The 27,179-nt window shown below is 35.6% G+C and overlaps 3 protein-coding genes and 3 non-coding genes across 6 annotated transcripts in view; 5 read left to right on the top strand and 1 right to left on the bottom strand.

Annotated features, from left to right (window-relative positions):
* The window catches only part of arid4a (AT-rich interactive domain 4A), a 32,030-nt gene extending 19,307 nt beyond the window's left edge, over nt 1-12,723 (top strand). Inside the window, exons 18-25 of the mRNA XM_073826473.1 lie at nt 166-250; nt 341-533; nt 881-943; nt 1,354-2,532; nt 3,665-3,769; nt 4,201-4,407; nt 7,374-7,520; nt 10,881-12,723. Coding sequence (XP_073682574.1) covers nt 166-250; nt 341-533; nt 881-943; nt 1,354-2,532; nt 3,665-3,769; nt 4,201-4,407; nt 7,374-7,520; nt 10,881-10,984 — 2,083 coding nt within the window. The 3' untranslated portion in view covers nt 10,985-12,723. The remainder of the gene's footprint in view (nt 1-165; nt 251-340; nt 534-880; nt 944-1,353; nt 2,533-3,664; nt 3,770-4,200; nt 4,408-7,373; nt 7,521-10,880) is intronic.
* Nucleotides 3,993-4,074, top strand: LOC141296419 (small nucleolar RNA SNORD53/SNORD92). Its single transcript, XR_012341264.1, has one exon. It is a non-coding gene; the product is annotated as a small nucleolar RNA SNORD53/SNORD92 (small nucleolar RNA).
* On the top strand, nt 4,834-4,915 carry LOC141296418 (small nucleolar RNA SNORD53/SNORD92). The gene has a single exon (XR_012341263.1). It is a non-coding gene; the product is annotated as a small nucleolar RNA SNORD53/SNORD92 (small nucleolar RNA).
* Nucleotides 7,863-7,944, top strand: LOC141296416 (small nucleolar RNA SNORD53/SNORD92). The gene has a single exon (XR_012341262.1). It is a non-coding gene; the product is annotated as a small nucleolar RNA SNORD53/SNORD92 (small nucleolar RNA).
* A 1,556-nt stretch (nt 12,724-14,279) lies between the features above and the next one.
* timm9 (translocase of inner mitochondrial membrane 9 homolog) lies at nt 14,280-16,811 on the bottom strand. The gene is made up of 4 exons (XM_073826474.1): nt 16,751-16,811; nt 16,378-16,436; nt 16,189-16,284; nt 14,280-14,706 (listed from the first exon to the last, which is right to left on the bottom strand). Exons 2-4 carry the CDS (start codon nt 16,414-16,416, stop codon nt 14,572-14,574), a joined length of 270 nt encoding a protein of 89 aa, XP_073682575.1. The 5' UTR covers nt 16,417-16,436; nt 16,751-16,811; the 3' UTR covers nt 14,280-14,571.
* A 1,297-nt stretch (nt 16,812-18,108) lies between these two features.
* kiaa0586 (KIAA0586 ortholog) overlaps nt 18,109-27,179 on the top strand; it is a 115,125-nt gene continuing 106,054 nt past the window's right edge. Inside the window, exons 1-8 of the mRNA XM_073827552.1 lie at nt 18,109-18,691; nt 18,782-18,843; nt 18,953-19,019; nt 19,729-19,798; nt 19,879-20,053; nt 20,130-20,342; nt 22,716-22,896; nt 23,903-24,052. Of these exons, the coding sequence (XP_073683653.1) occupies nt 18,436-18,691; nt 18,782-18,843; nt 18,953-19,019; nt 19,729-19,798; nt 19,879-20,053; nt 20,130-20,342; nt 22,716-22,896; nt 23,903-24,052 (1,174 nt within the window). The 5' untranslated portion in view covers nt 18,109-18,435. The remainder of the gene's footprint in view (nt 18,692-18,781; nt 18,844-18,952; nt 19,020-19,728; nt 19,799-19,878; nt 20,054-20,129; nt 20,343-22,715; nt 22,897-23,902; nt 24,053-27,179) is intronic.

Here is a 27,179-nt window from a genome sequence, read left to right as displayed (position 1 = left end):
ATGTTACTATTAGAAATTCCAATACACAAGATGTTATCCTTCTTAAACAGCATGTCCATTGTATTTAAGACGATCAGGATGCTTCATGAAGACTGAATGGGTTATTTATTGTTCACCCTGTGCATGATGACTGTTTTTCAAGAAATTGTTTTGTCTCTGTTACAGATATGATGAATGGGTCAAGGCAGATCGAATAATATGGCCTGTCGATAAGGGTGGAACAAAGAGAAAACAAAAGAAAAAAGTGAAGGTGAGTGACAATCTGTCTTAAAAACACAAACAAGATTTATCTTTTGAGAACCTTGGGGAAAAACCGTTTTCATGCTATCTTTCACCATAGAATAAAGAAGATGGAGAGAAGGAAAAAGAGGAGGATAAACAAGCCAAACAAGGGATACGGCGAGGCCGTCCTCCGCTTAAATCCACCCCTCCCAGCACCTCCCGCAGTGTCTCCAAGACCCCCAGCAGCGAGGATCGATCCAGCAGCAAGAACTCACGGCCCACAGATCCCACTGCCTTGCCAAATGGAGAGGGTAAGACAGTCCATGTCAAAAGCTGTGTGTATAACTTGTGTGATCTTGCAGATAAAGTTTAAGTCTGGTAACTGGAATGGTAATAACATCATGATGCTAATTTTTTTGATGCTGCCTTCCTGTCACAAAAGTAGCACAAACTGGCCTTTTGCCATGTGATGACAAACATTCTAGTTTCTATAGTAAGATTAATGCCTTGGTGGGTTTTGCTGAACATTACTACCATTTGGCATATGCTTTTTATCGAAAACATCTAATAGTTTATTCAATATGCACATTTTACCAGAATGCATCCTCCTTTGAAACCCTAGTGCTTTAACACTTCCCTTTCTCAAATATTTAAACAGGTACACCTCGTCGGCGAACGAGGAGAACTTCTGGGATGTATGATTCGGATAGAGGATCTAATGGTAAGCGCAGCTCATCTTGCTTTGAACCAATATAAAAACAACACCTGTGGAAACTGATAGCCTAATTGTTCTTATTTACTTTGCTTTAAAAGGACGGTATTCTTTAACATGTCTGTGTGTTATAACTCGAGTTCTCAATGTGAAATGTGAAGCCAGCTGTCATATGGAAATTAATTTGTATGTGACTGAGAAGTATAAACCAGTGAGCTCATGCTGAACTGCAGGGATCTGTCCAATGGCTCCTCCCGCCCCATTTTAAATTTAAGTGGCTCTGATCCATTGACTGTTTGTCAACACTTAGCTCAGAATACAGATAATTGCTTTAATTGTCCAACACGTGTGCATCACTAGTTTTAAGCGTAAGATAAACGTTCTTGCTCATTGACTTTTCTTTTTACTCACGTTTTTAGATTCAGGGAACTCCTCAGATGATAGTGAGTGCGAGGAATCTATTGAGAAGAAGCTGGAATGGACCGAGACAACCGATCCACCCTCGACAGAGATAGAAGAGGCAGCTGAGGATCTCTCAGAGGAGAGCACAATGCCAGAACCTGCACAGACTGAGCCTGAACTTCCCAGCAGCCCTCAGGAGATGCACAACTTCAAGGAGAGCGAGAGCAAACCTGAAGAAGACACATCCTTGCTCCCTGTAGAGTCTGACGATGGATCTCCAAAACAGAGAACGAAGAAGCCTCGTTTGAAAGAACCAGGATCAGAGACTCCCACACAAACACCTGCTGCTGCTGCTAATCACACCGAGACAGAGGAACCCTCCACTCCTCCGCGACCTGCAAAGAAATCCCAGGAAACGCCACACAGCAGTCCTGTAGAGAGAATAAAGCCAGTGGAGACGGCCGGCTCAGACACAGACTCCGCAACAGAGGACATCTGCCCGCCAGAGCGAAGCAATGCAGTGAAACGCAAAACCACTGAACAGCGAACGCCGGAAAAGAAAATCCGCCTAGAGAGAAAAGAAGAACCCAAAATGCTTTCTCCAGTTAAAACACCACCGCTGGAGAAGAAACCCGATCCTGAGAAGAAAGCCGAGGTGGTGCAGAAACCAGAAGAACTTCCTTCTCCAACATTATCGTCTCCCAGCAAAGATATCGAGGTGAAATCTGAGATGCCCGCTCTTACCAGAGAGGTGCACCTCAGGGTAGAACCTCCTTGCCCAGAGCTGGAGGATTCAACAACGGCTGCAAATGAGGAAATGATGCCTCAAATTGGCCCTGAAGCGCTGGTCTGCCATGAAGTGGACCTTGATGATCCAGAGGAGAAGGACAGGCCCTCTGGTGAAGAGTTACTGATGATGATGAAGGAAGAGAAAACTCAGCCTCTTGAGCCTTCCAACCAACTTCCTCATGTCCTGGCTACAGTGGGACCTCCACGGTTGTTTTCCCCGTCTTCTGCCCCCAGCCCGGACGAATCTCACAGCACTAAGAGTGAGAGCGATGCCACCATCGAAGTGGACAGTGTGGCAGAATCACAGGAAGGGCTCGGAGAGAACGAGTCGACTCATAGCTTTGATGCAAGCGCGAGTTCAAGCAATTCCAGCATCTCACTACAGGATCGTGATGGAAAGGACAGAGGTAGGTCAAAGTTTGAAGCACATTTAGATAATACCTGACTGACTGTTTTTGACAAGTGCAATAGAGAACCCTGGGTATTAAAGGAGAAGTTCACTTCCAGAACAAAAATTTTAAAATAATGTACTCACACCCTCGTCATTTTAAGATGTTCATGACTCTCTTTCTTAAGTCGTAAAGAAATTGTTTTTTGAGGAAAACATTTAAGGATTTTTCTCCATATAGTGCACTTCTATGGTGCCCCGAGTTTGAGCTGCGGCTTCAAAAGATCCCAGATGTGGTTTGTAAATGATCCCAGCCAAGGAAGAAGGGTATTATCTAGCAAAAATACAATTTGTGTACTTTTTAACCTCAAATGCTTGTCTTGTCTTGCTCTGCCTAAACAGTTTTATCCTGTTCATGACAGTTAGGGTATGTAAAAAAATCTAATTTTCTTCCTCAACTTCAAAATCATCCTACATTGCTGTTTTTCCCTTTTTGTTAAGGTGTTTGATCTTTGCATGTTCAATTTGCAAACAGAGTAGGAACTTCTGCAGCGATGTAGGATGATTTTGATATGATTTTTGAAGTTGAGGGAGAAAATAAGATGGGGAGTTTTTCGACATACCCTAACTGTCTTGAACTAGGAAAAAACAGTTTAGGCAGAGCAAGACGACGATTGTTTGAGATTTTTTAAAAAAAGTATATAAATTGTAATTTTTAAAAACAAAATAACAGATCGTTTTGCTTGATAAGACCCTTCTTCCTCTGCTGGGATTGTTTGAAGCCACATTTAAACTGCATTTTGGAAGTTCGAACTCGGGGCACCATAGAAGTCCACTATGTGAAGAAAAATCCTGATTTTCCTCAAACTATTTCTTTACGCCTGAAGAAAGACAGACATGAACATCTTGGATTCAAGACTTTTTAAAGTTGTATCTCGGCCAAATATTCTCATCCTAACAAACCATTCATCAGTGGAAAGCTTACATATTCAGATTTCAAATTTATGACTGATGTTGTGGTCCAGGGTCAAAAATTGTCTATTACTAGATTTACATTATTTGAATGGCAATATTTTATGACTGCTTGATTGCTTAAGTTCTATGTTTTCTAAGTTTTTCCTGTTTGTTTTGCTATTAATCTGATTTTTCAGGTCAGAAGAGGTTATTGGATTGCACTACAGTCTCATCAGCCAAGAAGCAAAAACGCAGCCAGAAACGTCCAAGCGCTGTATGTAAAACAGAGAAGAATGGAGCAGGTGAGTGTTTTGATGCCAGTTCAAAGCCTTGAAAGCATTTATGGATTGATGTCCAAACGAGTGTTTACTTGTGTTAGTAGTTTGCTATAAACTGATATTGAAGGTTTTATATAATTTAATTTATTTAATTTTATATTTTTCGTTATGATTATAGGTCAGGTTTAATAATTTTGTGGGGGGTTTTTCTCCAGTAAATATTGAATATATGTGATTATTTGAAGGTCAAAGATGATGATACCAGAGAATGGTTTCGCTAACTTGACTGATGTCATGTGATGTTACACTTCTCTTGGCTGTCTGATTAACCTCTGCTTCATTTCTCACAATCATAACATTTCTATTTGTGACCAGTGATGGTTTAACTGCGTATGATGGGTATTTTTATGTCTTATATGATTCGAAACTGAAAAAATCTCTCTGTACGCCTCTAGGTCACAGTAGCGACAGTGAGGACCTGTCTGCCATGGACAGCTCTAATAAGCTAACCCCAGTCAAGCACTCCAGCCTACCCAAAAGCCAGAAGCTTTCTCGGTCGCCCGGTCTGGTTTCTCCCAACAGTAAAGACATGGAGAAAGACAAGCACAAAGACAAGCAGTCCGTCCCTTCCCCACGCACACATAAGTGGTCCTGCCAGCTGAGTGAGTTTGCAAATTTTACCAAAGTTAATGTGACACATTTTGTTTGCTGCTTCTCATGATGTTGTAACACAAGGGACTCCAAAACTCAGTCCTGGAGGGTGGTGTCCTGCAGTTTTAAACACCTGAATCGGCTAATCAAGGTCTTACTAGGCATACTAGAAACTTCCAGGCAGGACACCGGCCCTCTAGGACTCAGTTTGGAGATCCCTGTTATAACACATACTTGGTATGTAGATTCAACATTTGATACGTTATTCTTTCCACTTAAAGGGATAGTTCACCCAAAAATGACAGTTCTGTTAATTACTCACCCTCATGTTGTTCCAAACCCGTTAGACTTTGATTCCTATCCTAGAAGGTTAGGTCAGATTTATTTATTTTATTTATTTTTTGCAGTAAATGATGAATACGTGATTAATTGAAGGTCAAAGATGATGATACCAGAGAATGGTTTCGCTAACTTGACTGATGTCATGTGATGTTACACTTCTCTTGGCTGTCTGATTAACCTCTTCATTTCTCATGTTCAAGTCTTAGTAATATTTTAGCTTTAAAGGGGTCATGATTGGGGGTAACGCATTACAAGTAATGCGAGTTACGTAATCAGATTACTTTTTTCAAGTAACTAGTGAAGTAAGGCATTACTTTTTCATTTACAGAAAATATCTGAGTTACTTTTTTCAAAAAAGTTTTGTTTCCTTAACCAATGTCTTTGCTGCTGACTTTCAATTCAACCATACTAATAAGCAAAACTTACTTTAGATTAACTAACATTTGTGCTTCATTTTTTTCATTGCTGAAGAGTGTTGAACTTCCTTTTCCTACAGTTCTACTGTACAGATTTGAATTTACTTTTCCTTCAGTCTAATGCTGCATTCACACCGCCCCAAACGTCAGCTGCGGCAAGATTACATGTAAAGTCTATGGTTGAGTCCGTCAGAGGCTCTGCGGTGCGTTGGATCCGTCAGCTTTTCAAGCGTTACCTGAGTTTCAAGCGTCAATGCAGCAAACGCAAGCAACGCAGAAGTTCAGCTAGCTGAACTTTTGATGGACTTGACGCACTTGACGCAGTGCGTCAACCAATCAGAGCGTCTCACTGTAGCGACGTCACCACACGTATCTTGAATGAAGCGGGAGCAGAAAAAAATAATTTTCAATTTATATATTGCTCATTGTAGCCGTCTGCAATCGCAGAGAATTGTATGATCCGTCCTCGTTGTTGTATAAAGACAGGAATGTAAAGGAACTTGCTTGGATGAAGATCACTGAAGAGATAGGGATGTCGGGTAAGTTATAAAATCTTTTCTCAATGTAATTATTTCCCATTTCGTTAGCTAGCGAAACATGGTCATGAGAAGATTCCAAAATGTCCACTCCCTACTAGTTTGCCATTGTTTATTCAGGGGAAGTGTGCAAACTAGATGCGTTGGGAGCGTTACCTGACGTGTGCGGTGTGAACGCATCAAAAAGCAAGCGTTGCAAACTTCAACGTACATGCGTCAAACTAGATGCGTTGGGAGCGTTACCTGACGTGTGCGGTGTGAACGCATCAAAAAGCAAGCGTTGCAAACTTCAACGTACATGCGTCAAACTAGATGCGTTGGGAGCGTTACCTGACGTGTGCGGTGTGAACGCATCAAAAAGCAAGCGTTGCAAACTTCAACGTACATGCGTCAAACTAGATGCGTTGGGAGCGTTACCTGATGCAGACAAAGTGTGCGGTGTGAACGCACCATTAGGCTTATTCATTTTACTTTTTGGTGTGAAAGTGCTTTTAGAACAACTTTTTATATTAAAAACAAAAAAGCAAGCCCTGTCTAGATTTAATAAGTAATGTAATTAGTTACTTTTTTTAGGGAGTAACGCAATATTGTAATGCATTACTTTTAAAAGTAACTTTCCCCAACACTGGTCATGATCTGCTTTTTATTACTATTTTGTACTGTTCTCTGAGGTCCACTTATGTTATCAAGATTTTTACATCAAATAACATAATTCATTATTAATAAGCTATTTTCTGTCCTATATTTGACCCCTCTCTTCGGAACGCTCTGTTTGAATTGGTGAGGCGGACTGTGTGGATCAAATGTGACACATTCGACATTTGATACTTTATTCTTTTTACTTAAAGCGATAGTTCACCCAAAAATGAAAATTGTGTCATTAATTACTCACCCTCATTGCGTTCCAAACCCACAAGACCTTCATTCATCTTCGGAACTCAAATTAAGACATTTTTTATGAAATCTGAAAGCTTTCTGATCCTTCATAAGCTGTAAGGGTCCTACTATGTTCAAGGTCCAGAAAGGTACCAAGAACATCGACAAATTAGTCCATGTGACATCAGTGGTTCAGCTGTAATCTTATGAAGCTACAAGAATAATTTGTCCAAAATAGTACTAGGGTGATGTGGAGACGAAGAATCGTTAAATCAAGTTATTTTATTCACAAAGTTTTCTCGTAGCTTCATAAAATTATGGTTGAGCCACTGATGTCACATGGACTATTTTGTTGATGTTCTTGGACTCTTGCTGAGCGCTTGGATTTCATCAAAATATTTTAATTCGTGTTTCAAAGATGAACAATATTCTTACGGTTTTGGAACGAAATGAGGGTGAGTAATTAATGACAGAATTATTACATGAACTATTCCTTTAATATGAGGCAATTTGCTGTCGATTAACAAAATCCAGACTGTATCAAAATACTCCCTTTTCTTTTTACTTTTGGTTATATCTGATATGCAGTTGATCCAAGCAGTTTATTACTATATCTAAATTAGCTTTTGATATGCTTCAAAGGTTGGTTTATATAAAGGATCATTTAAAGTTTGGGAAATTGTTAATTGTATCCAGATGTTTTCTAAAGTGGATCCATGCAGTTGTAGCGGAAGTGTCTGTAGTCTCATGAATTCTTGAAGACTTTTACGTCCAGTCCTAACTCGTTCCTGCTTCTGTTTTTCACAGCTGAGCTGGACAACATGTCAAGTACTGAACGCATTTCATTCTTGCAAGACAAGCTACAGGAAATCAGGAAGTACTACATGTCACTCAAGTCTGAGGTGGCTTCCATCGACAGGAGGCGGAAAAGGTTAAAAAAGAAGGAAAGAGAAGGTAAATGTGTATTTCATCGTAATATTAATAGGGATGTAACAATATCAAAACCTCACAATACAATAATATTACAATATAAAGTCCACATATGATTTTATTGCGCTTATAAAAAAAAAAAAAATGCAACCCATGTTCTTAACTAAGAAAACATAAGTTAAAGTCAGTGAACCCTCTTTTTAGTTTAGTAAGTCTAGTCTTAAGTAGCATGGGTATATTTGTAGCAATAGCCAAAAATACATTGTATGGGTCAAAATTATTGACTTTTCATATAATGGTTAAATAAAAATAAAAAAACTACACAGTTCTTCTGAAAATTAAAGGCTTGTTAAAAGAGAATGGTGTCAAATATGATGATACTAGAGAATGGTTTCGCTAACTTGACTGATGTCATGTGATGTTACACTTCTCTTGGCTGTCTGATTGACCTCTTAGTAATGCATTCGGAGAAGCCCGTATTTATATATACACTTTGTTAAACAGTTGTGACCCTGGACCACAAAACCAGTCCTAAGTAGCATGGATATGTAACAATTTTCAAAAATACATTGTATGGTTCAAAATTATGATTATTATTTATTTATTTTTTAAAATGCAAAAAATCATTAGGATATTAAGATCATGTTCCGTGAAGATATTTTGTACATGTCCTACTGTAAATATATCACAACTTAATTTTTGATTAGTAAAATGCATTGCTAAGAACATTTTTATTCCTATTACAGTAATAGCCATATATTGTAAAACAATTGCACTGTAAAATAAATGAAAATGAGCATTTCATAAGTATTATTTGTGCTTTACACTAGTGTTGTCACGATACTGGAATTTCTAACTTTGATACGATACCTTGAAAAATATCGATATTCGATACTATTTTCGATACCACAGAGAAAAAAACTGCCACAATATTAATTAAAAATTTCTTTTTTAATTTAAAGATAAATATAGTCTAGAACATGACAATGATGTATATGCATATGTACACTGCTACAGCCCTGTTCAGCTTCTTAGCTTCATTTGAGTTTGAGCTTCAAACTTTATTTGCTGTTCAAATACAACTGGTAGTGTAGGTCGTAAACTTTTTCTTTTTCTTTTTAGACCACACAATTAACTAAACTATCTAACTAATCTTAGAACTTAAGTTAATGGTAAAAGATATTTGTTAGTTAACATGAATAAACAATGAAAAATACTTTCAAAACATTTATTAATCTTAGTTAAAAATTAATTTAATCTATAATTTACTAATACATTATCCAATTAAAATCCAAAGTTATATCTGTTAATATTTTTAATTGGACCAGAGCTAACGTGATCCGTTGTATTTTTATTACCTACCGTTATCAAAGATTCAAATATTCTGTAACAAATGCATTGCTCGTTCATAAATGCTGGTTAATAAATTAACATTATTTGACGAACAGATTTTAATGCCGGATTCATAATCAATGATCCATGCAAGCAAACATGCGCGCATCACACACAAAAACAATGCTCAGTGTCTCACTGGATAGACATTAAGACAAATTGCAGAATTTAAGTAATGGTTTTTTTTTTTTTTTTTTTTAAATAAAGTTAAATAAGCGCAGTTAATTTACATTTGACCGCAGTTAAAGTATTTACTCGTCTAAGATTCCTCAATCTGTTTATATTAACGAACTACGTAAAAAAAAAAAAAAAAAACGGGACAACACTCATATCAGCAACAATAATAGGTAATCTTATTTAATGATTCAGTAATGTTAAAATGAGCACAGTTCTTCTTTATATAGATACGGGTGTCTGTCTTTCAGGTGCTTTGCGAAATTAGTGGTGTTAGCGCCTTTTGTTAGCACTGCTCTGTAGCAACTCTTACATATTGGCTTGCTTGTGTACTTCGGCTTACCATGTTCGTTTGTTTCATATCCGAAATATTTCCAGATAGCACTCCTGCTGTGCTCTTTATCAAACAAAGCCGGTCGCGGGGTGCCGCACTCTATTCGCTTCACTTGAATGAGACGAGACGAGGCACCGCGGTCACGTGTGGTGTTTGTAAACTCGCCTTTGTGGAGAAGTGAAAGTGACAGCTCGGCTAGTATCGATACTTCGGGAAATTAGTATTGGTATCGTTCGAATATTTCAGTATCGATATTTATCGAAATATCGATATTTTTGACAACACTACTTTACACTACAGTAAGGAAAAAATTACAATACTTGTTTGAATTTGGACTACAGTAACGTTACCCATTTTAACCCCTAGCTGTCAGCAATTTATACTGCACTTTGAAGCATTTATTTTGATGGAAACCTCCAGCTTCAGTGAAAACAAAAACGCATCTCATTACAAGTATAGTGAAATGCTGTAAGTCATCTGCCGCAAAAATAAAGCATAACTGGTAGCCGTTGCATTCCCAAACACATGTTAAAACTCACAGCACATGCAGTAAACTAGTTCACTGCGAACTGAGCCGTTCTGAGGAGCGGAAAACACAGGATCACAAGCTGATCACCTGAACGAAGTGCGTACTTCGCTTTGAAACATTTGCACAGTGAAAACAAACCAAATAAGCCATATATGTGTTTTTAATGTACAAATTAATGCAGCCTTGCTGAGCAAAGGAGAATGTATTAATAGAGCTGTTGTAATGATTATCATTGTTTTTGTGTTACTTTTTTTATTTTATTTTACAGAACAACAGTAAAATTACAATGCTAACATTTATGAATGTTGACTTTTATTTTGTCGGAAACCCACAAGAAGACCTCAGTACTACTTTTTGCTGACAGCAGCAGATTTATGACTGATCATCATATTCTGTTTTCACCGCAGATTTCCCTCGCGCTTTGTACTTTGAACCCTGGCTAACAAGCTCGTGCAGCGCTGTCAGAATAAATACAGTTTGTGCGTGTATTAGACAACGTAACGTTCTGTAGTTTATTTACTAATGATTTAAGGCCATTTCGTGATTTTAGTCATCGTACAGTAACCAGCAACAACCACCCCTTTCTCTGCTCAGCGAAGACATGAGATGCGGTTCTAAACAGTCTCTCGCTGTCAGTGCTTGTAATGAATTTTGCGTCTTTACAGTATTTACAGTTTTAAATGCTTCCACACTGCCAACATGTTTGCTGCATTAGTGAGCACCTCTGTTTGATCGTGTCACGTCATTGTTCAGTATAATTTATTCTGCCTTTATTCGGCTTATTTTGCTATTTTTGGCAGAATAATTTCGGTTGCCGAACATTCAGTGCATCCCTAATATCAAAGCATTTTTGCTATTGTGATACCATGATATTGATAATACCGTTACATTGCTACTTATTAATAACTGTATTTTGTGATATATTGACCTTGATGTATCGATTTCTGATCTACAGTGTCCCACACCACAGCGTCCACATCGTCAGGCTCGTCCGACACGGGCATGAGCCCGTCTTCAGCTTCCCCCACGCAGAACACTGTGGCCGTGGAGTGCAGGTGATGTCAGGCCCACAGCCCGCCCAGCCCCGCCCCACCTCTGCCTTCTCAGCATCCCGCTGCCTCCACGGAGACGCACTGGCATACTGACGAGCCAGAGCACGCAGCCAATAGCACTCGACTGCCCGCCGCCGCCGCCTCCACGTCTCCTCCGATCCCTATCGGCCACTCCCACCTTCTGCACTTTGTAAACTGATCCTGCCTCCTCTCGCTCGCTGTCGCACCAGGGAACGGACTCCACGTGAGGGTTGAATGTAATCTACGAAATCAAAGCTGACGATTTATCCATCCAGAACGAATATACGACGGCACTTTTCACAAACGCTGAACAGAAACCTCCTCTTACTGCTTCTGCGCAGCAGGGACTGAATTTGGATGCAGTAGTCAATCAGTTTGTACGTTCCTCTATCAGAACATGCTCTCAGATCCCTAGGTAACGGTCACCTTAACCAGCTGGACATGGTTATTCAAAGAAAGGTCAATTGTAGTGCGCTTGTTCCATCAGAACTGCCAAAGTACATGTGTTACAGCAGAGTGCCCTATTTTGGAAAAGTAGGACAAAGTCAATTGCAAAAGGGAATGTAGTTTACTGAAAACTGCAGCCGGCGTCTTCCACTTCTATCTTAGTATGCGAGCACAGAGAATTATGCAAAACCTATTTTTGTTGTCTCTCTTTTTAAGAAAATGAAAAATGAAAAGAAAAAAGCAACCTACAGAAAATGTTTACAGTGGAACACGAGATCAAACTGTTTTCAGTGGACTAATTTCCTTTGCAAGTGTATTTTGTCTTTTTATATGTAATTGCAGAGTTTTTATTTTTAGTATGGAAAATTTCAAAAAGTATATATCGCAGCCGTGAAGTTATTTAATGAAAGATTTCTAGAGCTGAAATTTTTGTGTAAAATAAAGGTATTATCTTGCAACTTGTTAAATATATTTATTCAGTCCGTGGACAGCATTTTTGTATTTTTTACACGATGAGAATCACAATCGTCCCACATTCGGTTTCGCTCGGTGGGGAAAGAAAGAATATGAGAATTTCTGTTGGGTCGTCTTGAACCTTTTGAATGTGACGTCACAATTTGAGTAACTACTGTGCAGTAAACCGCATCTTCCCCCGTTTTTCTTCTCGTTTCTCCATTCGGGCCCGAAGCTCCCCTGATGGAACGCCAGAAATCGGTGACCTGCTTTTTCCTCCCCCGTTGTGGTTTATTTGAGATTTTCTGGTACTTTATAATTTAAACCTTTTGAGTTCTCGACCAATCGAATAAATGAGTTGCTTCTTCTCGCGCGAGTACGTTAAGCCCAGGGGTTTCTTACTGATTGTTCCTTTTGTAAATAGAAAACCATGTATTTGAAAAATACATTTTACACAAACTGTACAAATGATTTATTATTTTTTAAACCGTAAATCTTTGTATATTAATTTTCCTTTTCTATGTCAAGTTGGTAGAAGCATTAGCACATCTTTAAACTGTATATACTCAACCCCTTAGGAACCTAAACCCAAGCTGTCTAGAGTGATGATGATGACCCATATGACTATGTTGAACATTTTATGCTGTAGGCATCGAATAATTCACTGCGATGAAATTGTGAAAACTTGCTTCCCTGTGACTTCGGTTTATTTACAGATTCCTGGATGAAGAAATGAAGGCATTAGGTTCCTGAGCAAAGCCATTGTATCTTTATGTAAAATAAGAAAAGGTCTTCTCATTTCTAATAAAGTTTTGAAATATTCTACATATTTCTTTGTCTTCGTTAACCACTTCAACACTCACAAAAGCAACCGAGGAATATGATCATTTTTTATTTTGGGCTGAGTAATGACTTTAAGGTCATGTTTTCTAGAATTTATAATAAAATCTATGCAAAACTCACCCTTGTTATAGCAATAGTTCACCCGGCTCAAATTGACTCACCCTCAGATCATCCAAGTTTGGAGAAATGTAGCATTACATCACTTGCTCAGCAATGAATCCTCTGCAGTGAATGGGTGCCGTCACAATGAGAGTCTAAACGGCTGATAGAAACATCACAATAATCCATAAGTAATCCACACCACTCCAGTCCAGTCCATCAATTAGCATCTTGTGAAGTGAAAAGATGAGTGTTTGTAAGAAACAATTCCATCATTAAGGTGTTTTTAACTTCTCTAATCCATATGTGACCCTGGACCACATAACCAGTCATAAGAGGCAATTTTTTGGAAATTTGAAAGCTAATGAAACTAGCTTTCCATTGATGTATGGCTGAGATACAACTATTTGAAAATCTAGAATCTGAGGGTTTTGAGAAAATTGCCTTTAAAGTTGTCCAAATCAAGTTCTTGGCAATGCATATTACTCATCTAAAATAAAGTTTGGATATATTTACTGTATAAAATTAACAAAATATCTTAATGGAACATGAGCTTTACTTAATATCCTAATGATTTTTGGCATAAAAGAAAAATCGATCATTTTGACCCATTCAATATATTTTTGGCTATTTCTACTAATAAGCCCATGCTACTTATGGCTGGTTTTCTGGTCCAGGGTCACATATTTATATAAATATGTTTCCTCCAGTTCAAAAAGTTAATCTCGTCTAAATGAGAAGGCAATATTTGCATTGATCAAACACCATTTACGAGCAAAAACAGTTCTAAACAAATATGTTAATCAATTTTTGATATGAGATAACAGGGATTGACTTTTTCACTGGAGAAAGTGTTATTATGGATTATGGAGTCATATTTTGGCCCAAAGTAAAAATAAATCATTGATGGATTTATTACAAACATGCAGATTTTAACTTCACAAGATTTGAATTGTGTAGATTAGATGTTTTAAATCAGCTGTTTGGACTCTCATTCTGACGGCACCCATTCACTGCAAAGGATCATGTAATGCTACATTTCTCAATCTGTTTAGATAAAGAAACAAACTCATCTTCATCCTTAATGGCCTAAAAGTGAGTAAATTTTCAGCTAAATTTCTTCTTATGGGTGAATGATTTCTTTAAAGCATTTAAAAAAAATTATAGCTAAATTATGAGTCTTCTAATCCATATGTGCCACTGGAACACAACCTCATGAGCGTATATTTTTAAAAAATTATATTTAGTATAAAGCTGAAATAAGCTTTCCATTGATGTATGGTTTGTTAGGACATGACAATATTTGGCTAACCTATTTGAGTATCTGGAGGGTGCAAAAAAATCAAAATATTGAGAAAATCGCCTTTAAAGTTGTCCAAATGAAACTCTTAGCAATGCATATTACTAACCAATAGCTAAATTATGAATAAGACTGAATATTAGAGTTGACTAGTATTTTATTTTGTAGCACGCTAAAATAAAAACAATCATGATCTTTCGTGTTTTACGGAAGACCAGCATTATGGTCAAAACGAGAGTGTCTGTCCTTCAAGAAACCAAAATTCCCAACGATCCAGTTATCTGAAGAGCCAGCAGATGTTAGAGGACTCCTCACACTATTCGCAGTGCCTGCGTCCTCTGCTCTGCTGCTCCAGTGTGGAGGGCCCTGCTCCATGCTGGAATAGAGAGAGCCTGGCGTAACGGTCTGGAGTTCAATCCAGCGGCAACTGATTATCGTGGCTGTCCTAACAAACCGGCTTTAGCGGCCAATGCTTCATTCTGCTGGATGTGATATTCCTGGAAGCGCATGGAGATCCTCTGCGTCATCTTTAGGTACTTCTGTAAGCAGCTCTCAGAACATGAAGTCTGGAAAGAAAAGTTGCATTGAAATCAAATTTCGTCTTTATTACAGTCTTAAAGGAGTAGTTCACTTTCAGAACAAAAATTTACAGAATGTACTCACCCCCTTGTCATCCAAGATGTTCATGTCTTTCTTTCTTCAATCGTAAGGAAATTATGTTTTTTGAGGAAAACATTTCAGGATTTCTCTCCATATAATGGACTTCTATGGTGCCCCCGAGTTTGAACTTCCAAAATGCAGCTTCAAAGTGCTCTAAACGATCCCAGCCGAGGAAAGAAGGGTCTTATCTAGCAAAACGATGGTTATTTTCTAAAAAAAAAAAAAAAACTACAATTTATATACTTCCTAACCTCCAATGCTCGTCTTGTCTAGCTTTGTGTTTACTCTGTGTAGACATTAAAAGTATATAAATTATAAATGTTTTTTAAAAATAACATCGTTTCGGTAGATAAGACACTTCTTCCTCGTATGGGATTGTTCAGAGCCCTTTGAAGCTGCTTTTTGGAAGTTCAAACTCAAGGGCACCATAGAAGTCCATTATATGGAGAGAAATCCTGAAATGTTTTCCTCAAAAAACAATTTCTTTACAACTGAAGAAAGAAAGACATGAACATCATGGATGACAAGGGGGTGAGTACATTATTTGTAAATTTCTGTTCTGAAAGTGAACTACTCCTTTAAGTAGCAGGGGTATATTTGTAGCAGTAGCCAAAAATACATTGTATTTTAACAATTTTATGCCAAAAATCATAAGGATATTAGCAAAGACTATAGAATACCCAAGACTTGTCACTCGTTTAGTTTTGAATGGGGAAAAATGCAACGCTCATTATGGCTGCGAAGCCCCGCCTTCTTAGTGAAAGAGCCAATCGTTGATTAGTAAAGTCAGCGCGTCACTGCAGCTGCCGTTAGAAGTCCCGGTTGCTATAGAAACAATCGGCGCTCAAAGACGTGCGCTCAGTACTGCGCATGCGCACTGGCTCATTTAGCCGGAAAAATAAGCGTTTTTTAACGCTATTGGAGCACAAGGAACCATATTTATGAGGCAGTTCTTGTTGGATTTCTTTGGAGATTTAAAATATGAAATTTAATCGTAAGCTTGGTGAACAGTTTTGGAGAGTTTGATGTTTCCCCATTCAAAGAGATAGGAGCTGCACTTGCCTGCCCGAGAGGCGTTTCAAAGATAGCCACAGAGTGACATGACTTGCCTTAAAGGGACTTTGATATTAGGTAAAGATCATGTTCCATGAAGATATTTTGTAAATTTCCTACTGTAAATATATCAAAACTTAATTTTTTTTAAGTAATATGCATTACTAAGAGCTTCATTTGGACAACTTTAAAGGCGATTTTCTCAATATTTTTTTTACCCTCAGATTCTAGATTTTGAAATAGTTGTATGTTATGCACAAGTCTGAGTTTCAGTTTAAAAAAAAATTGACCCTTATGACCGGTTTTGTGGTCCAGGGTCACATATAACCACACACCTCTTCTGGCTTGACCTCTCTTGTGGTGAAATCTTTCACACAATCCATGAAGCAGTTTTCTGTCAGTTTATTGTAGGTTCCAAGGAATTCTTTGAACTGGAAAACACAGAAATGAACAATTTAAGAGTTATTTATTTCAAAACTATGAATAGGCAATACATATGTATGGTTATTTAAGGTTCTTCTTACCTGTTTGATCTGGTCTGATTCAGCGACCTGAGCTGCCATAGTTATAATACAGTGAGATGCTGTGGATTAAATCAAATAACATTAGTCACACAAAAAGCTTTTTACCAGCAAATCTTCTTTTTCTCATTGACAGTGCATAAGCTGCTAAATAAATACACGTTCTTTTCTTATTGAGGCCTTAAAATGATATCAGTGTAATGATGAGTGGCTACATTAGCCTTTAGCATTATATCACATGTACCTTTTTAACACTAAATATGCGAAAAATGTCTTACAAAATAAATACTGTAATTACGCTTTATAATAAATAATGTGGACAATAAATATAACATAAAGCAAAGCACATTACAAAAACAAAATTTAAAGCTGCTACCTTTGCTGTCAGAGCTCAGGATGTGAAGGACATGTGAGAAAACAGATATCCGCTGCTTCACACCGGCAGATTCGGCACTAGCGGAACAAATAAGAGTCCTTGTGAAGTAAAACAAAATAAAATCGCGTAAAAGGAATAGAATTCAAAAAATAAAATAAAATAAAATAAATACAAAAATAAATAAATTTGTATTTTTATGTAAAACACTACCAGTCCAAAAGTTTTTGAACAGTAAGATTTTTAATGTTTTTTGAAGAATTATCTTCTGCTCACCAAGCCTGCATTTATTTGATCCGAAATACAGCAAAAGCTGTAATATTGTAAAATATTTTACTATTTAAAATAACTGCTTTCTATTTTAATATATTTTATGCTATTTATTCGTGTGATTACAAAGCTAAATTGCTGTTCAAGAAACATTTATTATTTTTTTATCAATATTTAAAACAGTTGAGTACATTTTGTCTGGATTCTTTGATGAATCGAAAGATCCAAAGATCAGAAATGATAGAAATTAATACTTTTATTTAGCAAGGATGCTTTAACTTGATCGAAAGTGATGATAAAGACATTTATAATGTTACAAAATATCTATTCTATTTCAGGTAAATGCTGTTCTTCTGAACTCTCTATTCATCAAATAAACCTTTTTTGAGGAGCAAATCAGAACATTATAATGATTTCTGAGGGATCATGTGACTGGAGTAATGATGCTGAAAATTCAGCTTCGAAATCACAGGAATAAGTCATATTTTAAAATACATTAAAATAGAAAGCAGTTATTTTAAATAGTAAAATATTTTACAATATTACAACTTTTGCTGTACTTTGGATCAAATAAATGCAGGCTTAGTGAGCAAAAGAGACTATTAAAAATCTAGTGTAGTTATATAATTTATATATAATTTTTGTTTGTGTTATTTCAATGCTTAATATTAGGGTCTTATCTTAACATTAAAATTGTAATATTGCAAAACAGGTTTTCTTTTTATTTTACATTTTCAGTCGTTTTAATATGATTACTTGTCTTACGGCAGAATTCATAAGCGTGCATCTTCTAAACTTCCTCAGATTTATTAATGCGCAAAAAAATTAGGGATAAAGACTAAACGCAAAAACAAAATCTATTTCTCATGTTTACCAGACAAAATATATTTTAATAAGAACCAAATGGGGGCAGCAGTGTCAAGACTTCCGAGACCAAATGGTAGGGAAGGCAAACTTTTATTTTGAAATCCTGCGATCATGCCGTTGTTTCCAAGATCACAGGTTGTGAAGTTTTGTTGTCAGCAACAACCGACGCTGAGGAAAAAAATGGATTTACAGCTAAAATGAGCTGAAATAAAACATCCTTTGAATATCACATTAAAATACGACGAAACAAAGTCGGGATTTACTGTAATAACATTAGTGAGAGGCTGAGCCAACCTGTTGCTTTTAAAAATCACCTGCGGCGGGAAATTTAAAACCAAAACTGACAACAACAGCAGAGTGATTGACGTTTGTCATCTGTGGATAACGTTACCTCTGGAAATCTTTGCGGTATTCGTTATGTTGACGTTATGTCCACGGTAAGACTGTTAGAAACGCTTGAAAATGACCAAAGCCTTTGACAACTAACTACTGAGGCCTGTACATTGTCATTATCAACTGAAAACATACTTATTTGAGTCTTAAAAGTGGAAATGGACCCTTGTTGTGTGTCTGTGGTCAATAACACGCACTTAAACGACTCTACATCCAGTTCTGATCCAGCGGATGTGTTAATTCACTCAACCAGAGCTGCTTTAGGTGCCAGCAGAGAGCAAATACAGCACAAGGGTCGTAATAAAGTTGATATTTACATTAGAAGACTGTCAGACTCTGAAGATGTTCATTCTGTGGATGAGAGAGAGATTCCACCTGTCCATCCTGTGAATATTCCTTTGGCTTCTGATACAGGTAAGTTAACACTTATAGATTGATTTGAGAGTGACATTGTGAGATCAATTACATGATGAAAAGGATAAATTATGTTTTGTCTTATTTCAGTTGAACCCCATGAACAACAGGCTGGTGGACCATCAAATCAATTTGCTGACCTTTTTGACAGAGTGAGTTCTCTCTCTACAGTTTACTTATAATTGGTTTGTTTCTAAACAGCTCGGTGTGAGTTGATTGAAATATTTTTTACCATAATATGGTTTTTTATCTGTCACATAGGCCTCCAGGAAAGAGAAAAGTAGAGTTCAAACTACAATCATGCAGACCGCAAACATAAAGTCAAAAGGTATGGTTTTTATTTTATTTTATACAGACAATCACACCCAAGGAACAAAAGTCAGAATGAATTAATTTTTATTTTATTTTTGTTAAAAGTAGTAAAGCTGATTAAACTGCAGTGATGCACACATGGACCTTAAAGACAAAATAAATAAATTATTTTATTTTATTTTATTTTATTTTATTTTAATTTTATATTATTTTATTAAAGCTCAAACTACAGTCACACACACAAAGACCTTAAAGTCAAAATGAGTATTTTTTTTTTTTTAATTAAAAGTAAAGCTCAAACTACAGTCATGCACACAAGGACCTTAAAGTCAAAATGAATAAATTATTTTATTTTATTTTAATTAAAAGTAAAGCTCTAACTACAGTCACGCACACAAGGACCTTAATGTCAAATTGAATAAATATTTTTTTAAATTAAAAGTAAAGCTAAGACCTAAAAGTCAAAATAAATGAATTGTTTTTTTGTTTCTGTTTTAAATGATAATAATAATCACACACGTTATATTATATTATATATTATGGTAGTCAGCATTTGAAGTGGATCAATTCAAAACAAAACCCATTCTTGTCTTAGGACAACTTTTTTGATCCACTTCAAATGTTGACTACCGTATTATATTATATTATATTATATTATATTATATTATATTATACATTATATTGGAATTATATATTATATATTTCTGAATTTCTGAACACCACAGGTGAAGACGTGCAAATTTCTACATACTCTGCTGATGGGAGAGGAGCAGTTTCTGCAGCCCTCAGAAAAAGGTAATTCCTGCTTTAATTCAGTCCCTCCTAAGATCAAACCTAGTTATTTTGCACACATGGATATTTCACTTGTTCCTCAGATCCCAAAGTGCCCCTTTAAGACGTAATGTGATAGTACAAGTGTTGGACCAAGACAGATCCCAAACTCCAAGAGACCAGTCAGATCCTGCTTGTCCATTAGGAGATCCTGGGACTTCTGCAAGTGTGGCAGCCATAACAGCTGCTACTATTGCCGCCACAGCGCCACTTATCAAGGTAGATCATTGTAACTTTGTGCAAAGCAATATAGTATTGTAAGATTCACCTTAACTGTCTTTGTTTGGCCCGTCAGGCTCAGAGTGAGATGGAGGCTCAGATCTCACTGGTAACTGCTGAGCTGAGGAGGGTGCAGACAGCAGAGGCCGGTGTCCAGCCAGGGAGAGCGGCCAGTACTGAGAACAGTTCTGCTGGGAGAGCAGCCCATCTGGAGGAACAATTTAACAATCTGATCCAGCAGAGACTGCAACACCTGGAGACAATCCAATGTCAGCAGATCCAACTGCAGGTAAAAATGCCAAGAGCTCTGTCTAGATCTGGAGATGGAGATTCTGGCTTTGATTTTATTGTATTTTATTATTTTAATTTGTTTATTTTTGTTTTATTTCATTTAGCATTCTTTTGTTTTGTTTTTGTTTTATTTTATTTATTTTATTTTATGTTTGTTTATTTTCATTTTGTATTCTTTTGTTGTTTTATATTTGTTTTATTTCATTTTATATTAGAATTTAGTTTAGTTTTATTTTAGTTTGATAATTTTTGTTTATTGTGTTTTTGTTTACTTCTGCTTTTATTTTTGGTTTGTTTAATTTCATTTTATTTTTGTTTATTTCATTTTATATTCTTTTGTTGTTTTTATTATATTTGTTTTATTTTAGTTGTATTTCATTTTGTATTATTATTTTATTTTGTTTTATTTTATTTTGTTTATTTTTATTTTATTTTTGTTTATTGTGTTTTGTTTTGGTTTACTTTTGCTTTGATATTTTTAATTTAGTTTTATTTCATTTTGTGTTATTTCTTGTTTTATTTTATTTATTTATTTTCATTTTGTGTTCTTTTGTTGTTTTATTCTATTTGTTTTATTTTTGTTTTATTTCATTTTTTATTATTGTGTTTTGGTTTACTTCTGCTTTAATTTTTTTATATTGTTTTTTTATTTTTTATTTGTTTTGTTTTAGTTTACTTTTGCTTTTTTATTTTATTTTACTCATTTTATTTTTGTTTTATTTCATTTTGTGTTCTTTTGTTGTTTTTTATTATATTATATTTGTTTTGTTTTTGTTGTTTTATTTTATTTTGTTTTATTTTATTTTATTTTTGTTTATTTTCATTTTGTATTCTTTTGTTGTTTTATATTTGTTTTATTTCATTTTATATTATAATTTAGTTTAGTTTTATTTTAGTTTGATAATTTTTGTTTATTGTGTTTTGGTTTACTTCTGCTTTTATTTTTGGTTTGTTTCATTTCATTTTATTTTTGTTTTATTTCATTTTATATTCTTTTGTTGTTTTATTATATTTGTTTTATTTTAGTTGTATTTCATTTTGTTTTATTTTATTTTTGTTTATTGTGTTTTGTTTTGGTTTACTTTTGCTTTGATATTTTTAATTTAGTTTTATTTCATTTTGTGTTATTTCTTGTTTTATTTTATTTATTTATTTTCATTTTGTGTTCTTTTGTTGTTTTATTCTATTTGTTTTATTTTTGTTTTATTTCATTTTTTATTTTTGTGTTTTGGTTTACTTCTGCTTTAATTTTTTTATATTGTTTTTTTATTTTTTATTTGTTTTGTTTTAGTTTACTTTTGCTTTTTTATTTTATTTTACTCATTTTATTTTTGTTTTATTTCATTTTGTGTTCTTTTGTTGTTTTTTATTATATTATATTTGTTTTGTTTTTGTTGTTTTATTTTGTTTTGTTTTATTTTTGTTTGTTTATTTTTGTTTTATTTGATTTTAGTTTTTGTGTTTTGTTTTGGTTTACTTTTGCTTTTATTTTATTTGTTTTTCATTTTTATTCATTGCATTTTGTGTTAGTTTACTTTTGCTTTCATATTTTATTTTATTTATTTATTTTCATTTTGTATTCTTTTGTTCTGTTTTGTATTTTTTTGCTTGTTTTTGTTTAATTTTTTTTCTATTATTTTGTTCCATTTTGTTTAATTTTCTTTTTTTGTTGTTGTTTTTTCATTTTTTTCTCTTTTATTCTTAGTCTACTTAATCAAGGATTATTAAACCAAAAACATTCATAATTCCTTGAACTAAATATATTTGCTACTATAAATATCCTCCATTATGATCATCTAATATAGTTCATACTGTTGGCTTAGTATCAAATACTGAGTAGATTATGTCTATATAGCACACTGAACTTTATTTCAGAAGGACTTCAATTGCAGAAATTTGTTTTAAGAAGTCACAAGCTGTTGTATTGCATCTTCTTTTTACAGACTTGTGCAGGTTCTGATGAAATATTTATCCTATAAAAGACATTTGTAGAAGTTATTTTGCTAGTATGAGGCCCAGATGTATTTTGAAGGCCTCGGGTGCAAGAATAAACAATGTGTACTTTGTGTCAGCTCATATGTAATGTATATGCTTCTGGGACCTCTGGGCACCTAGAGAGGTTTAAATAAAAAGTTATCTTTAAAAAAACAGACCAGTGGGAAGCACAGGGAATAACATGTATAAAAAGTGACCATATGCTTACTGGACAGTGACTGGTAATAAGAATGGTAACTTGAACCAACGTCTCAGGCTTTGTGGTCTTATTTTGCCTTCCAAAACTCTGCCTCTGAGTATTATTCCTGCAAGACTGAGAAAAATACTTCTGCAGTTCATGAATTGGTTGTGTTTATTATATCTCCTCTATCTTTAGAATCGTCTGCTGGGATCAGCTCTGGATGTTGTAACAGCTCGGGCAAACACAGACTCACAGTCCATCCTGCAAACAGGCTCTGGAATCACCCAGACAGACTCTCTGCCAGCTCAGATCTCAGGGAGTCACAGCGTCAGACTGTCTGCTACTGATAAAACCTCTGCTGGAAGTCCAGCATCTGGTGAGACTGTTGGTATACATAGATTTGTAGATATTTGCAGTATTCTTACAATCTATAATAGCCATAAGCTAACTGTGTCTCAGAAGAGGAATAAATCACCATTACAAAATTAAATTCTTTAACTGGAACTGATTAATATTCCTTCTAATAATATTTTTTCCCTCACTGGCCGTCTATTAATATTATAAATATTATATATTTTTACATTTTTGGATGCTTAAGATACATTTTAAAAATGCATTGCATTAGGTTCAAAACACATCTGCAAACAAGTAATACTTTTTTCAGCTTTTCTCAAAACTATAGTCAAACCAAAAATTATTCAGACACCAGATATCATTTTTGATATTTTACTAGTGGGTGCAGGACACCTATAGCTGATTTATGTAGGTGAAGACAGCAAAATAAAGTAAACTGACATATATCCAAAAATTCTTCATACATTGCACAACCAATAAAATTGATACAAATTTGAACCAAAAATGAATAAGACACTTTGACATGATCATGATTTGCTTAAGTGTTTTTTCTTTAATTGCTAAAGCTGAAGCTTTGGCTTCAGTTTTATGAGACACTTATTTCAATTAGTTTTAACCAATTGGTTTTCCGGTTATTTTTCATGGTTGTCAGTATGAAGTAAATTTCCATTAATCTCACACAGATGTCTAAGCAGAATAACCACAGGTGTGGTTCATTATATTAACATATGAGCATGTTCCACAACATTTGACAAACAGAAAATGTGCAAGACTTTCTGAACATGATTGTTTCATTTTTGAATTTGAATAATTTGATTGAAAAGTGTGCTTTCTTTAAAATAGATGCCACTTATTTTTATATTTAGTTTAATAATGCACATACATTTATACATTTTTAATTACGACTTATTTGTCCAAACGCTGTGTGTTTAGAAAAATGTAGAGTTTGTTAAAACTAAGGGTGCTGCATGTGCAACTAAAAAAAGGATGCTTATTAGTGTTTTTATGTTGATTCATTTCTCCTCCAGTCTCAAAGGATGTCCATCGAAACAAACAAACAGGTGGGCGTAAAAGCCCTCTGGAGACCCCTGCACCACGTAAAGTCATTCCTAAACCTACCCACTGGACATCATCAATAAGCACCATCAAACCTCAGAAATCCTCCCTCAGAAACCAAGGTGGGTCACTCTCTGTGTCATTTACTCTGTTTTTGTTTATTGGTCATTAATAGCAAATATTGAGTATTTGGTTTCGCCTCAGGGCCTAGATATTATGGGTCATTGCATTATAATACTTTTTCTTGTCCAAAAGCATAGTTCTAAAATGATTCTTTGACCAAATAGTGCATTTGTTAAGTTTTTAAATCAGTGTCAAAGTGGTATCACAGTAGATTGCAATGACATTCAAATTGAAACCACTTGATGGCAGTAGCGTCACTACTGAGTTTTTGCTTTTGCACCACAAACAAAACTCTACTGTAAAAACACATTTCCTCTGCCTTTATATCATTTCAATGTAGATTTTAGATTAATCAGAGGTATTGATAATCCATAACAGCATTAAATTGTCTCCCAAGACCTTCTGGGTGGTTAAAATTAAAAGTTTTATAATATCATTCTTAAATTTAGATATTTTAAATTTAATTTTGGTGAGACAGTATATCTAAATATTGACAAATGAAGCATACCGTGCAGTTTATTAATAGCTTTCTTTGTTATAATTATTATTAAGCAATTTATTTACATGCAAAATATTTTTAGCCATATCTGATTGTGTTATAATACGCATGGGCTGTGTTTTGGGAAGTAGACTGAGCTCTATAATTAATTACTGCTGCGCATATTTTGAAGCATATTGTTTTTGGTTAAGTCTCATCTTATCACTGCTTTCGAATGGCATTCATTGTTGCATCCATGGCTACAGGCTTTGGAATCCATTGTGCTTCGCCTCCGCCAAGAAACCGCCTGCTTTTAGTTTCCTGTTTAAGAGGCAACAATGATCAGTTCAGCCCAGAACCTCATGTTCTCAAACTCCAAAACCAGTCATTTATCCCTGAACATGCTTTTTCCCTTTAGACGCCATCACTCAACCAATCTGTCACTCCTCCGGATTGGATTGAAGAATCGCTTTTGCACTAAAAACCAATTAAGGCAAAAAGCAGTTGTTGAAAGAGGTGTCACTGCCGAACAGCTGTGTAAATACGAACAGTTCAAGCTGTTCGCCTCAGTCACGCTGTTTTGCTCCTGTCGGAGAGAGAGCCATAGCTTGTTATTGGAAATGCTTCGGGCATGTTAGCACAAGCTGACCTGGTAACACAGCTGCTTTAGTGTCTTCAAGTAGTGCGCGTCATTAAACGGACCATTATCCTACACAATGTTGTGTAACCGTGAGTATACTAGACTAGGCCGATGGAGTACTTGCTTATCACAAACAACATTCCTGCTTTTCAATTTCACCTCGCCCTGTCTTCTTTTTCCAATTTAGCAGTGAGATGTGAGCTCAGAGATGGGGTTACTGACACACACCCGTTCGTCTGAAACCTGGGAGAATTTTCCCACCTGAATCTAATCCGCCGGCTGCTGCAGCCCCCTCCGTGTCTCCCACATGAACGCGGGATTGCTTTCCCAGACGCCAGAGCTGTATTCTCAGGCTCGCGTTGATGGATGTGTGTGGGAGAACAGAGAGTTAATTATGGCTTGCAGTTTTTCCTGGAGTGTGAAAATTCTCTTTCAAAATCTGTTTTTGACTTGCATACATACACAGTGCACTCTTTCAGATTGATTATTCCATTGAGTTTGATGTAAATTCAGCCAATCAGCAAGTGTAAACACTAAGATTTCAGGCTGTTTTCCCAGGGACGTGTGCGTCGAGACTCGAGACAGTGGGAAAATTCTGCAGTAAGATGTCTGTTGCTACCGACTCCATTTTGTCACTTGTGCGCATCAATCTAGTCGTCATGGCAACCCGGCTATTTCAGTGGCAGCGTTGCTCCATCTCTCCAGCTGTCAGACCGTTCGCTCTCGCCATTGAAACGGGCTATTTTTAGCCCTTTTAGCCAACCTTCCTTTTGTTTTTCGTGTACATCGTTAAAGCGGCATTAAATACAGATTATGTGGAGAGGCGAAATCTGGAGCGTGAGGTGTTGTGGTGTGTAGAGGATGCTTTTTTGTTTGCTTGTTTATGAGTAATCCATCAGGATATTAGGAGAGGTGTGTTGTAAATGGTTTAATTATCTGAGCTCATACATGCTTTGGTCATAAAGTAAATTTAGCAGCTGTTATTGTGTTTGGGGATGTTTTTTTTATTTTTTTTAGCATCACGTTGTTAAGTTTAAATTAGAGAAAGTGCGTGATTAAGATTGCAACAAAATGAAAATTCTTGGCCGAAGCCGAACAAAATTACACACTGGGCCGAAGGAACGATTACCGAACATGATTTTTCGTGTTGGTTCCCCATGTATTTTGCCAATTTTCTTTCACCATTGCATAAATTAAATAGCCAAAATGTGCTTTTTACAGTTTTGTCTTGCTTTTCAAAAAATAAAAAAATTACAAAACAACAATTTAAAAATATTTACTTAACACTGAAAATTTTTAACATTCTAGTAGACATTATAGCCTACCAACAAAGCACAATTTCACTTAAAATTAATACGTTAGTAAAATAATATTCTTTGGCCATTTTTAAGACCCACTTCTTGCTGAGCAAAGGAGAATGTTATAATAAATGTATTAATAGAGCTGTTGTAAGGATTGTTAGCATTATTTTTGTCTTTTTTATTTTATTTTACAGAACAACAGTAAAATTACAATGCTAACATTTATGAATGTTGACTTTTATTTTGGCGGAAACCCACAAGAAGACCTCAGTACTACTTTTTGCTGACAGCAGCAGATTTATGAATGATTCTCATTAAGCTGTTTCAGCGCAGATTTTCCTCACGCTTTGGATTTTTGAGCACTGGCAAACATACTATTTGTGCGTGTATTAGACAACATAACGTTCTGCAGTTTTTTTATACTAATGGTTTAAGGCCATTTTGCGATTTCAGTCATCATACAGTAACCTTTTTCTTCTCATCGAAGACATGTGATGCGATACTAAACAGTCTTGTGCTGTCTGTGCTTGTAATGATTTTTGCGTCTTTGATATGACAGGGCTTTACGCTTACTTTTCTTTTCAAATTTAGGAGCAAAGTCAAAATTTAAGAAGCACCTTCTAATCAATAATCAAAAAATCTGATCATCAAAAATTTGCCTTCCCATTACTAGGTGATATTTGACTCCTTAAAGTGATTTACAGGGG

Source organism: Garra rufa, chromosome 21 (genome assembly GCF_049309525.1).
Source record: "Garra rufa chromosome 21, GarRuf1.0, whole genome shotgun sequence".
NCBI lineage: Eukaryota > Metazoa > Chordata > Actinopteri > Cypriniformes > Cyprinidae > Garra > Garra rufa.
Note: the sequence above shows the minus strand (reverse complement) of the source record. Positions and strands in the feature narration are given on the sequence as shown.

Excerpts from the sequence above, each read along its gene's own strand:
- timm9 (XM_073826474.1), bottom strand. The coding sequence starts at position 16,416 with ATGGCAGCTCAGGTCGCTGAATCAGACCAGATCAAACAG. Across the intron at positions 16,285-16,377 it reads AATCAGACCAGATCAAACAG|TTCAAAGAATTCCTTGGAAC; the intron begins GTAAGAAGAACC and ends TGTGTTTTCCAG. Across the intron at positions 14,707-16,188 it reads GAGAGGTCAAGCCAGAAGAG|ACTTCATGTTCTGAGAGCTG; the intron begins GTGTGTGGTTAT and ends TTTTCTTTCCAG.